General features: G+C 36.6%; 1 protein-coding gene across 2 annotated transcripts in view; it reads left to right on the plus strand.

The window, feature by feature from the left end:
• Nucleotides 1-415: 415 nt before the first annotated feature.
• The window catches only part of GABRG2 (gamma-aminobutyric acid type A receptor subunit gamma2), a gene marked incomplete at both ends in the record, with an annotated part of 52762 nt that continues 38932 nt past the window's right edge, over nt 416-14245 (plus strand). The window contains 4 exons of one of the 2 annotated variants that reach the window (XM_081315517.1): nt 416-472; nt 1430-1650; nt 3278-3360; nt 4655-4792. In XM_081315517.1, coding sequence (XP_081171643.1) covers nt 431-472; nt 1430-1650; nt 3278-3360; nt 4655-4792 — 484 coding nt within the window. The remainder of the gene's footprint in view (nt 473-1429; nt 1651-3277; nt 3361-4654; nt 4793-14245) is intronic. The other variant, XM_081315516.1, reaches the window with a different exon arrangement.

Below are 14245 nucleotides of genomic sequence, written 5' to 3' on the forward strand. Positions count from 1 at the left end.
GATCTGAGGGTCTCTGGCAGAAGGAGGGTCTCTGGGCCAGGGCCAAGGCAGTGGGGGCTGTTCCCTCACTTTTTCCAGAATGGCTTCACGGGCCACATGAAACCACTTCGCGGGCCAGATCCGGCCCCCGGACCTTGTGTTTGACATGTCTGATTTAGAACAAATTCCTAAAGTTGTAATTTCAGGATGATGAGAAAGGTCACATCCTGTTTGAAAGGCAAAGTCCTTTCTTATTGGCATTATTGCTTATATTTTCTTTAATTGAAGTAATGTAGCTTTTTAAAAACATTCATTGGCTGCTTCATTATTTTGCTAATTTGAATGGCTAACATCATTAGTTATTGTTGGAATTGTTGTGTTTAATTTACAGTTTTACAGTTTTGCTCATATTGTTTCTGTTACAGTGCAACCCACGGTAATTCACACTGATATGTATGTCAATAGCATTGGCCCAGTGAATGCTATCAATATGGTATGTAATAGCTCTTCATAGATTTTTGTCAGAGTTTATTGAAGATTGTTTGTCATTAGTGAATTCTGATAGTCATTACTATATATAAATATATGTTACCAATAGCGGCGAATAATATATGTTAACATGCCACTGCCTTAGACACCTTTATAGAAAAAGAATGAGTATAAATTATCTTTCTTGCCTCTTTTTCAACATAGAGGTTTGCTGTTCTGGGGACTGAGTGGGAAATGTGGGTACTTCTATGGATGGAAATAAAGTGTCCTTTAATTGATTCTGTTCTGAGATCAACCTGGCTAAAAGCAAGATGAATTATGACTGGGTCTGTGAAGTTAGATGAAAGTATGCTCACTAGTTGAGTAGACAGAGCAACAAAAATGATTAGGGAACTGGAGGTTAAAACATATGAAGAATGGTTGCAAGAACTGAGAATGTCTAACAAAGAGAAAGGCTAGGGGTGACATGATAGCAGTCTTCCAATATTTAAAGAAGAGGAATCCAACCACAACTTCTGAAGGCTTGACAAGTAACAGATGGAAACTTATCAAGGAGAGATCCAATCTAAAACTAAGGAGATATTTCTTGATAGTATGAACAATTATTCAGTGGAATGGCTTGCCTCCAGAAATTGTCAGTTCTCCATCACTGGAGGTTTTTAAGAAGAGATTGGACAGTCATTTATCTGGAATGCCATAGGAACTCCTGCTTGAGCAGAGGATTGGACTAGAAGACCTCCAAGGTCCCTTCCAAATCTGTTATTCTGTTATTCTGACACAATTTAGGGATAGACCTTTCCTGTTCCACCTGCATAACTCTTCTTGCATAGCCTGAATCTCTACTGAAATGGCTAGTTTCTCCTCAGCAAAAGGGCCAACAAAGTTTTGAAAAGCAACTTCATAAATAGTTTGTACTGAGATCTTGCAGCTCTTCCCTTAACACACTTTGTTATTCCTGCAGGAATATACAATTGATATATTTTTTGCCCAAACCTGGTATGACAGACGACTAAGATTTAACAGCACCATTAAAGTTCTGAGGTTGAACAGCAACATGGTGGGGAAGATCTGGATTCCAGATACGTTTTTTCGAAACTCAAAAAAAGCAGATGCACACTGGATAACAACACCCAATAGAATGCTCAGGATCTGGAATGATGGCAGGGTGCTTTATACCCTCAGGTATTTTCATAGTTAATTCCGTTATTTCCAGTGCTCAATACTTATTGAATGTGTCAATGTTAAGAAGGCATCATACATAGTGACTATAAAATGGTTTAAATATTTCAGCCAAAATTAAGTGAACATTTTCATCACTAGAGCAGAACTATATGATAGAATAGTTAGAACCTAAGAATAGTTAGAACCTAAAAATCAGAACATGCAATAAGATATTTACTATCTCTCAAACTGGTCACACTGCATTTTAAGGAGAATAAAATGATGTCAACCAGTGCACTCTCATGTACTGAAAAGATATGAATGAACAAGACCTGAAAGCATCTCTTCCTCTCTAGCTCTCCACCAATTCTCTTATCTCACAATGATCCGTAGGATAAAATATGCAGTGTTGGCATGCCCCCATCTCTTTTCTCTCATGGCTTGACAGGAAACTAAGAGCACATGACATTGAGGGCTGTTTGCAGCCCTGTGAACAAAGAAAAAAACTCAACAGTCCTGAAAGGTTTGCAAGAAATAAATACAGGAATACAGCTTAACATAGCTTTTACAATGCTGTTCAGTAGACTATTCACAATTGATTCTTATGTTTAGAAATAAATTAATTTTCATGGCCTCCATGATATTTCCTTGGAAGCCCACTATAAGAAACACACTTGCCATGTTAGTTATGATAGATAGTCAATTTAGTGGTAAATTTCAAAGTGAGAACACAAGCATGATTTATATACCTAAAGAGCCCAGATAGGCAGGACCTGTTCCTTCTGGTCAACATTTCATGGTAAAACCCTAATTGTGACTGTGCAGAAGTTATTACACTTAGTTTAATAGCCTTTACCCTCAAATAAATAGATAGAAGCCTGCATCCACTGTGGAATAACAAAGTAAGTAAAGAAAGGATGACAGATGCATTATATAGTAATCAAAATATATTAAAAGGAACGTTGGATGGAATTAATGATAAGGGAGAAATTAATGTTATTCATTGTTTAATGCAAACTTCTCTTCCAAACTGATATATAGAACCAAGCAGATTAATCTTCTTTTCTTTTGTACTGAAATTGTGTAATAAAATGGTTAAGCATGGAAAATTACTTGCAAAAAACATATAGAATGCATACACAGTGTATATCATACATACAGTCTATATCTATCATGTAACAAATAAAAAAAAGTATGTGGTACTGATGATGTTACCTATTTAGGTAATGAAATCTCTGTAAGCAAACAACCAAGCTCAGAGGCCACCAAGGATTCCCCAGTTCAACCTGGTATTACATACATTCTCTTTTATTAAAAATTGCACATATTAAGACAAGTTGTATTAAAAGAACTGCATACGAAAATGCATATGGATTTTCAAGCTTCTTTTTACCCATTCCCAAACTAGACTTGGGACAAATTTCTGCTCCAAACAATTCAGAGTTATAGAAAATGAAGGTGAAGAAATAGTTTACAAAGAACAAGGTCTGTAAGAATATTTCATGTACTCGAGGAATACTTCTCGGGCTTTTAGCAGAGCTAAAGTGTTGTGCATGAACACATATTGACTATTGTCATAGTTACAGTAAGAATTAGTAGGCTGAGAACATTACAAATAGAAATAACATCTGCCTTTGTTTATTTTCAGACTGACAATAGATGCAGAGTGTCAATTACAGTTACACAATTTCCCAATGGATGAACACTCTTGTCCTCTGGCATTTTCAAGCTGTAAGTAGGCAACAATGGGATTATCCTGATGAAAGAAAGAGGAAAATAATAATAATAATTTAAAAAAATTAAAAAGCTTAATAACACAATAATCAGATAAAGCTAACAATGTAATACATAGCTTTTGTGTCAATGTGCAGCAATAATCCATGCTAAAATTACCAAAATTACTGTACAGTTGAACACACATAATCTATTGCTCTTGATTTTAGAGAAATCTAGGGCATTTATCTATAAGTCACTGGACTATTTCCAAACAATAGCTATGTGGTTAAATAAATATGAGGCTACCAAGTACTCTTGAACTCCAACTAAGGAGAAATATTGCTGCCAGAAAGTAAAGCTACCAATTCAGATTTCACATGTTTATAAATTTATCACAATCATGTCCCAACCTTCCTCTAAGCTCAGGAATGTGTAACGTTATGATTCCCAGAGTTAAGTAGAGTTGACCACACCATTAAATGAACAGAATGGAATGAAGAAACTGTCTCAGATGAGAAAGGTTTATGTAGCCAATGCCCTCTGTTCTCTAAACTCAACTTCTTTCTTTCTTCAACCATTAAGGATGAACCTCTTCTGTGATTAATGCTGAATGTTTTATATGCCATTTTGTACAAGAGTAAAATATCTTAGGCAAGCCTTGGGTTCCTCCTATTTTATTGTCATTTATGTCAGTGAAGTGAAGTGAACAGGGATAGTGAGAGTAAACTCATTAAACAGCTAACGGGGGAATGGCATGTAGAAATATTTACTGCCAAGTCCAGTGGGGAGTCCAGAGCATATAATATCTCTTTCTCCATAACAAAGCATATAAAAGTGCATATTTTATTATTCTAGTTATTATTTAATAGTGGTTCTCTCAGATATCTAGCAGAAAAAATTATCTTTACAGATTGGTGTGAACATGTTTCTTGATAAAATCCATCACTTTCTGTGTACTTTTAACATTTAAAAAGCCATTATGTGGGTTGGAGATGAATAGCCAGTGAAGTTTCCTCTTAAGAAAAAGAATGTTTACAATTTGATATAGTGCAACTTGTCAGACATTTGACATAGTCATGCTTTTTCCATGATGATTTGTAACTGTAAAATATTTTTCTGAAGTTCTTGTTGCTTTGGGTTTTAAATGAATTCAATAAGCATTGTGTTGCAAAATGGCTGAAAGTCATACAAGTGCAACTATAGTATCACTGAGACCTACATATAAATAGGAAAGTACTAGCAAGTACTAGTAAGGAAGCACTAGTACATAAAATACATTGATGAGATCCTGATTTTCCTTGGTTTTAAGATGGCTACCCAAAGGAAGAAATAATCTATATGTGGAAACGCAGTTCAGTGGAAGTGGGGGATACTAGATCCTGGAGGCTCTATCAGTTCTCATTTGTTGGACTTAGAAATTCAACTGAAGTGGTTCCAACAACATCAGGTAAGTTAAGTAACTATAGTTTCACCATCTTTTCACCATTGTCATGGATTAAGGTAGTCCCTACGGATTTTACTCCACTAGTTGTTGCTGACTACAGGGGGCGGTGTTCATCTCCATTTCAAGGCCATTGAGCCAGAGCTGTCTGAAGACATTTCAGCAGTCATGTGGCCAGCATGACATCACAGAGCACTGCTACCTTCCCACCATAGTGATACATAATTATCTACTCACATTTGCATGCTTTTGAACTGCTAGGTTAGCAGGAGCTAAAGCGAGGACAGGAGCTTACTCCATCATATGGTACTTAGGTCTTGAACCTGGGCTGCCAGCTTTCTAGCTGACAAGCCCAGCATCTTAATCACTGAGCCACCACACCACCCTATTGCCATGAATAATCCAGATGAATAGTAGAGGGAATGTTTATTGTATTTGTAGTTGATATGAAAATAGGTGGGATAGCTTAAACAGAACATAGAAAGAAAAAGTAGTATAAGTTTTATAAGCTAGAGAAATGAGCTGAAAATAAAAGTGTGAAATTTAATATACACCAATGCAAAGTGTTTTCATTTACAGAGCAAAATTTAAAGAGACAGGTGTAGGATTTTGGCAGAGGGGTGTGTGTGAAAGGGCTGCTATGATTAGGTAATGACATCTATTTGTGATACAGAACAGTGTTTGGTTGCAAGCAGTCTAATATCACTAAAAAAAAAGTAAGTGCAGTTTCAGTGTGACTTCTGAATCCCGGGTAATAGTACTACCACTTTATTTTGCTTTGGCCAGATTCCATATCAGCTATCACGTTCAGCTCTGTACCCCACATTTTAAGAAATAGATAATGCAGAGATGGGTAGCAAGAATGAACTAAGAAAACAGTCTTAGAAGGACAGACTAAGGAAATTGGATAGATCTTTGAGAAATGATTGCTGGGGAATATGATAGTGCTTTCCAAAGTGTAGAATGGTTATCTGAAAAAGAAAGACCTGTTGTTCAAGAAATGGAACAATGATTTTAAGTTACAGGATGTAAATTAACATTAAGTGAAAGGTGTTTGATAGTGAAGCATTTATAAAAAGCAGTGGGGCATTTTTCCCCCCATTAGATATGTTAAAGCCAAAGCTAAGCAGCCATTGATGCTTTAATTTGAATTCCTGTACTGAGCAAATATTTGGACTCCTTTAGTGTCCTCTTCCAATTCTATGGCACTTTAATCTATAGGTTTATCTCCCAATCCATCCCCTGGCAATATTCATCTTAGTCTTTGTGTTTTTAGCTTGAAGAGAGCTTTTTGTTCATTTGGATTAATATATTCAGAAAATACACTGTAACAGAGAGCCTGCTTCTAATCTTATTCATCCAGACATTTATGGAAGACCATTTCTAGCTTGAATCAACAAAGATGAAAGGAAAAGTGACAGTTGGCATCATGTATGAAGATATTAGAGTGAGGATGGTATTCTTGTGCCTTCCTCATTGTTCCCAATTGTAGCCTTTAAAAATGGAAATAACATTCCAAGATAAATACATTACATAGAGCAGGGGTGTCAAACTGCTGGCCCGCGGTCTGGCTGCATTATGTGGAGTCCACACCCAACCCAGCTCTGGCAATGCAAAAAAAGTCACAATACATTGCAGCACATCATGTGATGTGGCAAATTTGACACCTGTGACATAGAGGATGTTTACCTTGCCTTGTAGACTGTGGTTGTTAATGAAATAAATGATGGGCATCCCAAAGGTTGAGGACATAATTTAATTTTTGATGAGATTTACAGGGAGTGAGGGTAATCATGCAAAATGAATAAGCCTCAGCACTTGGTATTACCATAGACCATTTCTGTTTTTCTTTAGTTTCTAAGAAAGGATTTTTTTTTCTTTTATGGTATTAAACCTACTTAAAGATTTAGACTTCAGCTTTCATGAACTTTTCATTTTAAAATTAGCACCAGTGTTTGGCCTGAAGGGCATTGGAAAACACAAGAATGATACTGAGGCCACAGATCGTTTCACTTGCTTTAATGACTCTGTCATAAAAACTATGGAAAACAGCAGGCAAAAGTTTGAACACTGAGCATGAATTCAGAAGTTTTAATCTAAGTTTTAATCTTTAAAATGTTCTTGGAAAAAGACTGACCCAACTCATCAGGAGGCATTTAAACTAAAATTGAGGGGGAAGGGTGACCAATCTTTAGAATCTCTAGAACCCAAACCAATCATAAATCCCAAGAAAAAAAATCAAAAAATGAGGCAGGCAGTGATGATAAAAAAGAAAAATGTAAACAACAATCAGCAGATGCAGGAAACATGCCCACGGACAGGCATAAAAGTCTTAAATGCTTATATACAAATGCTCAAAGCTTGGGGAACAAACAGGGCAAACTAGAAGCAATAGTACATGAGGGAGGGTATGACATAGCTGGCATTACAGAAACCTGTTGGGACAATACTCATGAATGGAATGGACTGATGGATGGATACAAATTGTTGAAAAGAAACAGGTCTGCAAAAAGAGGAGGGGGAGTTCCACTATAAGTAAGAGAACACTACATATCTACAGAAATGCACATGATCAAAGATAAAATCTCTCCAGAATGATGATTGACTTGCGAGGCCGGTGTGTTGTGCAATTAGCTCACATGGTGTAATAAGACGGAGGGTTTGTGTCACTGTAGGTTGGGGGTGAGGGCACGAAGGGAAGCTCAGCCAATCTCAATGTATACATGGTTGTACTTTGACAATAAAGGTTCATTCATTCATATGGGTCAATATAAAAGAGAAAAAAAGTGACATTACCGTAATAGGTGTATATTACAGGCCACCCAACCAATCAGAAGAAACAATCAGTTAAGAAATGCATGTAGGAAGCATACCAGAGTAGTAATGGGAGACTTCAACTAACCAGATATCAACTGGGAGGCAAAATCTGCAGCCAGCGGGAGATCAAACAGATTCCTAACCAACCTGACAACTTTGTCACCCAAAAGGTGGAGGAGGGAACTAGACATAAAGCTATATTGGACTTAATTCTTACTAATAGAGCAGAAATGATAGAGAGAGTTGAAGTTGCTGGAACCTTGGGTGAAAGTGACCATGTCATACCAGAATTTAATATAATGCAAACACTAGCAATAGAAAGCAACCCAACCAGTGTGTTAAACTTCAAAAGAGCTGACTTTAACAAACTCAGAGAGAACCTAGAAAAGATCTCATGCATGGGAAACTCTGAAAGATGCAATCATAAAAGCCCATAGCAGCACAATACCACTGAAAAAGAAAAACAAGAAATTCAAGAAGAAACCAACATGGCTACACAAAGATCTCTCTGACAAACTGAAAGACAAAAAGGACAAATACAAAAAAATGGAAAGAGGGGCATATAACTAAGGCCGATTATCAGCAGGCAGGCAGAACATGCAAAGATGAAGTCAGGAAAGCAAAGGCTCAGAATGAACAAAGACTTGCAACAGAAATCAAGGATAATAAAAAAAAGTTTCTTCCAACATATTAACAACAAAAAAAGTCAAGGAAACTGTAGGGCCACTAAAGAGAGAAGATAGCAAGGATATAATAGGCAACAGAGAGAAAGCAGAGCTGCTTAACTTATACTTTGCATCAGTCTTCACACAAAAAGAAACTATAGCCCAACATATAAAAAAACCACTGCAAAAGACAAACTAGAAACAAAAATTAAAATAAGCAAGAAAATGGTAAGAGAACACTTATCCGACCTTGACAAATATAAATCACTGGGACCCGACAGATTACATGCCAGGGTTCTGAAGGAGCTGGCAGATGTTATCTCAGAACCATTGCACCACATCTTTCATAAATCCTGGAGCACCAGGGAAACGCCTGAAGATTGGAAAAGGGCTGATGTGGTTCCCATCTTCAAGAAAAGGGGAAAAACGGACCCAGGAAACTACAGACCAATCAGTTTAACATCAATACCTGGGAAGATCCTAGAAAAGATAATCAAAAAATAGATCTGGGAACAACTAGAAGCAAACAAAATTATAACTAGTAGCCACCACGGGTTTGTTAAAAACAGATCATGTCAAACCAACCTTATTTCATTCTTTGATAAAGTGACTAAACTAGTAGACCAGTGAAATGCTGTGGATGTAGTATACTTAGATTTCAGTAAGGCATTTGATAAAGTAGATCACAACCTACTCCTTGGTGAGCTAGAAAAAAATGGAATAGACAACATCACCACCAGATGGATCTGTAGCTGGCTGACAAACCATACTCAATGAGTAGTGCTCAATGGCATTACATTCACATGGAGAAAAGTAAGCAGTGACAATTCTGTCTTAGGTCCAGTACTCTTCAATATCTTCTTCAATGGCTTAGATGAAGAAATTGAAGGGGAACTCATCAAATTTGCAGATGACACCAAACTGGCAGGAGTAGCCAACACCCCAGAAGACAAACTCAGGATCTAAAAAGATCTTGACAAACTTGAACAATGGGCCCTATCCAACAAAATGAGTTTCAATATGAAGAAAAGCAAAGTTTTACATTTAGGCAGGAAAAATCAAAGGTACAAGTACAGATTGGGTGAGACCTGGCTTAAAAACAGTAACTGTGACAGGGACCTTGGAGTCCTAGTGGACAATTACTTGACTATGAGCCAGCAGTGTGCAGCAGCATCCAAAAAAGCTAATACAATCCTGGGTTGTATAAACAGAGGCATAGAATCAAGATCATGCAAAGTATTAATACCACTTTATAAAATCCTAATAAGACCACACCTGGAATACTACAGCCAATTTTGGTCACCATATCACAAAAAAGACATTGAGAGTTTGGAAAAAAATTCAGGGAAGAACAACTAAGATGATTAGTCCTGGAGACTAAAACATATGAAGAATGGGTTTGGGTTTGGCTAGTCTAAAGAAAAGAAGAAAAAGGGGTGACATGATAGCAGTATTCCATTATTTGAGGAACTGCCACTAGGAAGAGCTGCTCACATTATTCACCAAAGCACCAGAGGGCAGAGCAAGAAACAATGGTTGGGAACTGTTCAAAGAGAGTAGCAACCTGGAATTAAGGAGAAACTTCCTGACAGTGAGAAAAATTAACTAGTGGAACAGCTTGCTTCCAGAAATTGTGGGTGTTCCATCACTTGTCTGAGATGATATAGGTCCTCCTGCTTGAGCAAGGGGGTCAAATGGAAGACTTCCAAGGTCCCTTCCAGCTCTATTTTTTTTCAAAGCTAGGCTAAATCATCTTCATTCTGAATAGAGTCTTTCTTGAGCAATATGAGGAAGAGAACACATGAACATGATTTTTGGGAGTTTTTCATCACAAAATGAAAATTTTGTGATGAAAAACTCCCAAATTATCCCGTTGCACAATAAAAAGGTATTCAAGGACCCCTCCTGTGATTCAGTGCCACTACTCCTTTTCTAATACACTTCTGGAGTGGCAGCACTCCATTTTGCTTGTGCTTAGATCGCGGCAATAAATAGAGCAATCACTTACTAAATGATGATTGATTTTCTCTGTAGGGTAGATAAGAGGTCTTATAGTTACATCTTTCCATTTTAGTTTGCACTGTATGATCTTTAGTATGCGCATGTAATAGACTCTGAAATGACAAAAGGTTAGTGGTTCAGAAGGTTAGCCCAATACTTCATTTGGGGGGGAAAACATCAGTTAAGGTTGTAGAAAAAATTCTAGTTGGTGACTCAATTTACTCATCAAATTATAACTCTTTTATGTGCCATAGATTCCTTAGCTTGGAGAGCACATTTCAAAAATAGAATTGGGAAGAGTAGGATTAATCCTTTTATACATTTGATGTTGAAACCTATTGTGGTATCAGAACAATGTTTGAACTTGGAAAGCAGATTTTTTAAAAGGAGGAAGAGGAAGAGGAAGAGGAGGAGGAAGAGGAGGAGAAGGAGAAGGAGGATGGGTGCAGAAATGATTAGACAATTAAATGCAATATTTACTGTTTGGGCAGTTCAACCTCCCTCTTGGAAATAACAAGCTTGAACATGTGCTCTGTATCCTAGAATTGTGACACTCGCAGAATTTTGGGAGAAGGAGAGTATGTTGAAATTGTGCCAATCCATGATCAGAATACTCCTTTAAAGGCAGTCTTGCCAATCAATAAATTATCCATGGTCATATTCTGGATAAAGAAGGGCTGGTTGCAATCAAGTGGTAAGACTTTAATTAGCATTTCTGAAATATTAAATCCAGAATAAACAGAACTTTAATTAGCCTAGGCTGGAATAGGGTGAAATGATTGTATTTAGGGAAGCAATTATAGAAAGAGCATGTTTGATTAAAAAAAATAGCTGAATCTAATTTGAAGACCTTCTACCCTCAATGAAGGCATGTTACCCTCACAATCTTCTTCATAGGGAAAGGATTAGTAACTTCAGACATTACCTAATTATATTCCACAGTTTAGAATATGAATACAAAAAGAGATCAATGAAAGCCTTTAGCTTTGTTTCTCAGGTTTGTAATTATATATAATGTGTGAGCAATATTTGGTCCAGGCCTACATTTTTTTTAAAAAAAAATTATTTTAGAGCTGCAGAGAAATTTTCCCTCCTTTTTTGTTCAGTGATTTGCTTTATTTAGTTATTTCATAGATGTTTAAAACCCTTTATTTAACACATTTCTAGGAGAACAACAACAACAACAACAACAACAAAAAGCTGAAAATGTCCCATGAAAAATGTGGATTTTACTACCAAGTTTCAGTTACACAATCTGGGGTTGCTCTGGCATCACAAAATGGAAGACAAAAGTTGTAATTGTGCTATCAGTGAAAGATATGAAAGAATTCCTTGCATAAAGTATCTTATTTCTGGTTCAGTTTAAGACTTATTTGGGAAAAAATTCCCAATTCTATCTCAAACTCTTGTTTTTTCTCATTAAAAAAAGGAACTTTTGGAAGAAATAGTTTAAGTTTTAATTCTGTTCTTTCCCTCCCACACAACTATCAGTTCTCTTTAAGGTATTCCAGAGGGACCACTAATCTAGTTTTGCAACCCACAGTAATGATCTCACATTGTTGATGTAATTGAAAGATTGTATTTGTTATGAATGCACAAATGTGCACAGTCCAATTCTACTTACTCAAAGTGATAGACATATGTAGCAGCTTACATTACTTAAGATTGTTATCAGTAATAATTAAATATGTTTTTTTTTTCAAAATTATGTAGTGATATGCATTTTTGTCAGCTAGGAAAATATTGCAGATTTCAGGAGCAGTGTGGCCTTTTAATATTTCTGTGAAGATCTCTTCTTCCATTTTAGCTTAGGATAGATTCACAAACCTCCATATAAAGTAGGTAAAGAAGCAACCAAAAAATGGAAACTTCCTCCTATGATCAAGCAGAGCCCAAAGAGTACAATTATTTTATTAACCTAGTAGAACTCCCATCAGAGTTTCATTTTGTTCAAAATTATTAGTGGAACTGACTTTCATGGTACTGTCTCTGAAATGCTGCAATTTTCAGTAATAGCTCTAATCCTCCCTAAATGTCAACATTTGCTGATTCATGGATTAAATTCTTATTTATGTCTTTATCAGAGGCCATTTGCCACTGTCTCAGAAAGGCTAACTGCAAAAGGTTTATTCTATATATAATTTCTCCATGTGCCAGAGTTTATTTCCAGACCATATCAGATTTATTTGCTTACCTCCTGAATCTTTTGGTTCAGCCACCTTGGTATAGGATCCATGTCCTGACTGGCTATGGCTACCTGGGGGGTGACATGTGCTAGGTGTTTGTGGTATTGAATGTATCCTTGAGACAAGGGGCATTTCACCATCCCATAAGGAGGAAGTGATATAGCTCTGCTTACAACAGAGTGCTACTTAAAGTCTGTTCCTAGACTTGATCATTGATCATCTTTAACCTAAACATATTTTTTTTTATTTGCACTTGTAATTTACCAAATCTGAGCAGACCTATGGTAGTATACAAGGAAACATCTACAACAAGGGTCTCCAATCACATGGGTCCCCTACAAACAGGTCTGTGGCCTGTTAAGAACTGGTCCGCATAACTGGAGGTGAGCAATAGGCAAGACAAATGGCACAAGTGCAAGATGTAGGTTACACACTCCTCCCTCCCCCTCCCCAGTCCATGGAAAACTTGTCCTCCATAAATCTGGTCCCTGGTGCTAAGAAGGTTGGGGACAACTGATGTACAAAGAACAGTAATGATAAATAACAGAATGCAATGTAACATAAAAATAAAATATCTAAAGGAATAAACATCCACAGTAAATCACCTATAAACAAATAGTACTAGCCATTAAAATCTACAATATAATGCAGATACAGTCACTTGGTAATACTAATAGCAGCACTTCAACAGCTACATATTTTAGACTGAGGATGACGTTTATGCATGAAACATATATTGAATATTTGAATATTCAGAGAGTAGTCATAAAAGAGAATAAATATGCACTGTACTTTGCTTCTAAGGGGGGAAATAGTATAGGATTTTCCATGGCAAAAAGCTGGTATCTTCTGTAGGGACACAGAGGGAAATAACATGGAAGTTAGAAACTTACATTCTGGGCAAGAGAGAAATGTGCATCTTTCTGGAACTGATAAAAGAATCCACTTCACTGCAAGATTGCATTGAGTCATAAGATTGAATTCTAATGTTTAACTGGATGTACTTTATGCTGTTAGGAAAAAAAATGTGTGGTGGAAATTAGATATGTATATGATAATAATAGTAATAATAATAATAATAATAATAATACAACAAATGGTAAAGGAATCCCTGCAGATTTTACTCATTTCCGACTATAGGGGTTGGTGTTCATCTCCATTTCGAGGCCATTGAGCCAGAGCTGTCCAAAGACATTTCAGTGGTCATGTGGCCAGCATGACATCATGAAGCACTGTTACCTTTCTCATTGAAGTGGTACCTATTTATCTACTTGTATTTGCATGCTTTCAAACTTCTAGGTTAGCAGGAGCTGGGGGGGGGAAGATGGGTGATTACTCCATCATGTGGCAATCAGGCCTTGAACCTGGGCTGCCCGCTTACTAGACAAGAAGCCCAGCATCTTAACCACTGAGGTACTGTGTTACCTTAATAACAATAAGAGTATGAGATCATAGCTGCCAGTTCTTTAGCTGGTGTTGGTCTTTATATGCACTGAGTTTTTTTCTAAGAAACTAGGATATTGTAATGGATATATATATACAGATCCAAGAATGTGGCTTTTTAAAATTGTCAGATAGAAAATTTGTCAAGGCACAAACTGTTGTCCAAGATTTTTTTTTTAAGTATGGTACATAGTGTGCCAACAGCCATGGTTAGTATATGTTGTAATATTTTAAATTTGATTTTCAGATCTTAACACTTTGTGATCTTTTCCAATTCTTTTTCTTCTATTTAATTCTCTCCTGATATTGCCATAACAGTTATTCACAGTTTCTTCTTTTCAACCACA

Source organism: Vipera berus, assembly GCF_964194415.1.
Source record: "Vipera berus genome assembly, chromosome: 2".
NCBI lineage: Eukaryota > Metazoa > Chordata > Lepidosauria > Squamata > Viperidae > Vipera > Vipera berus.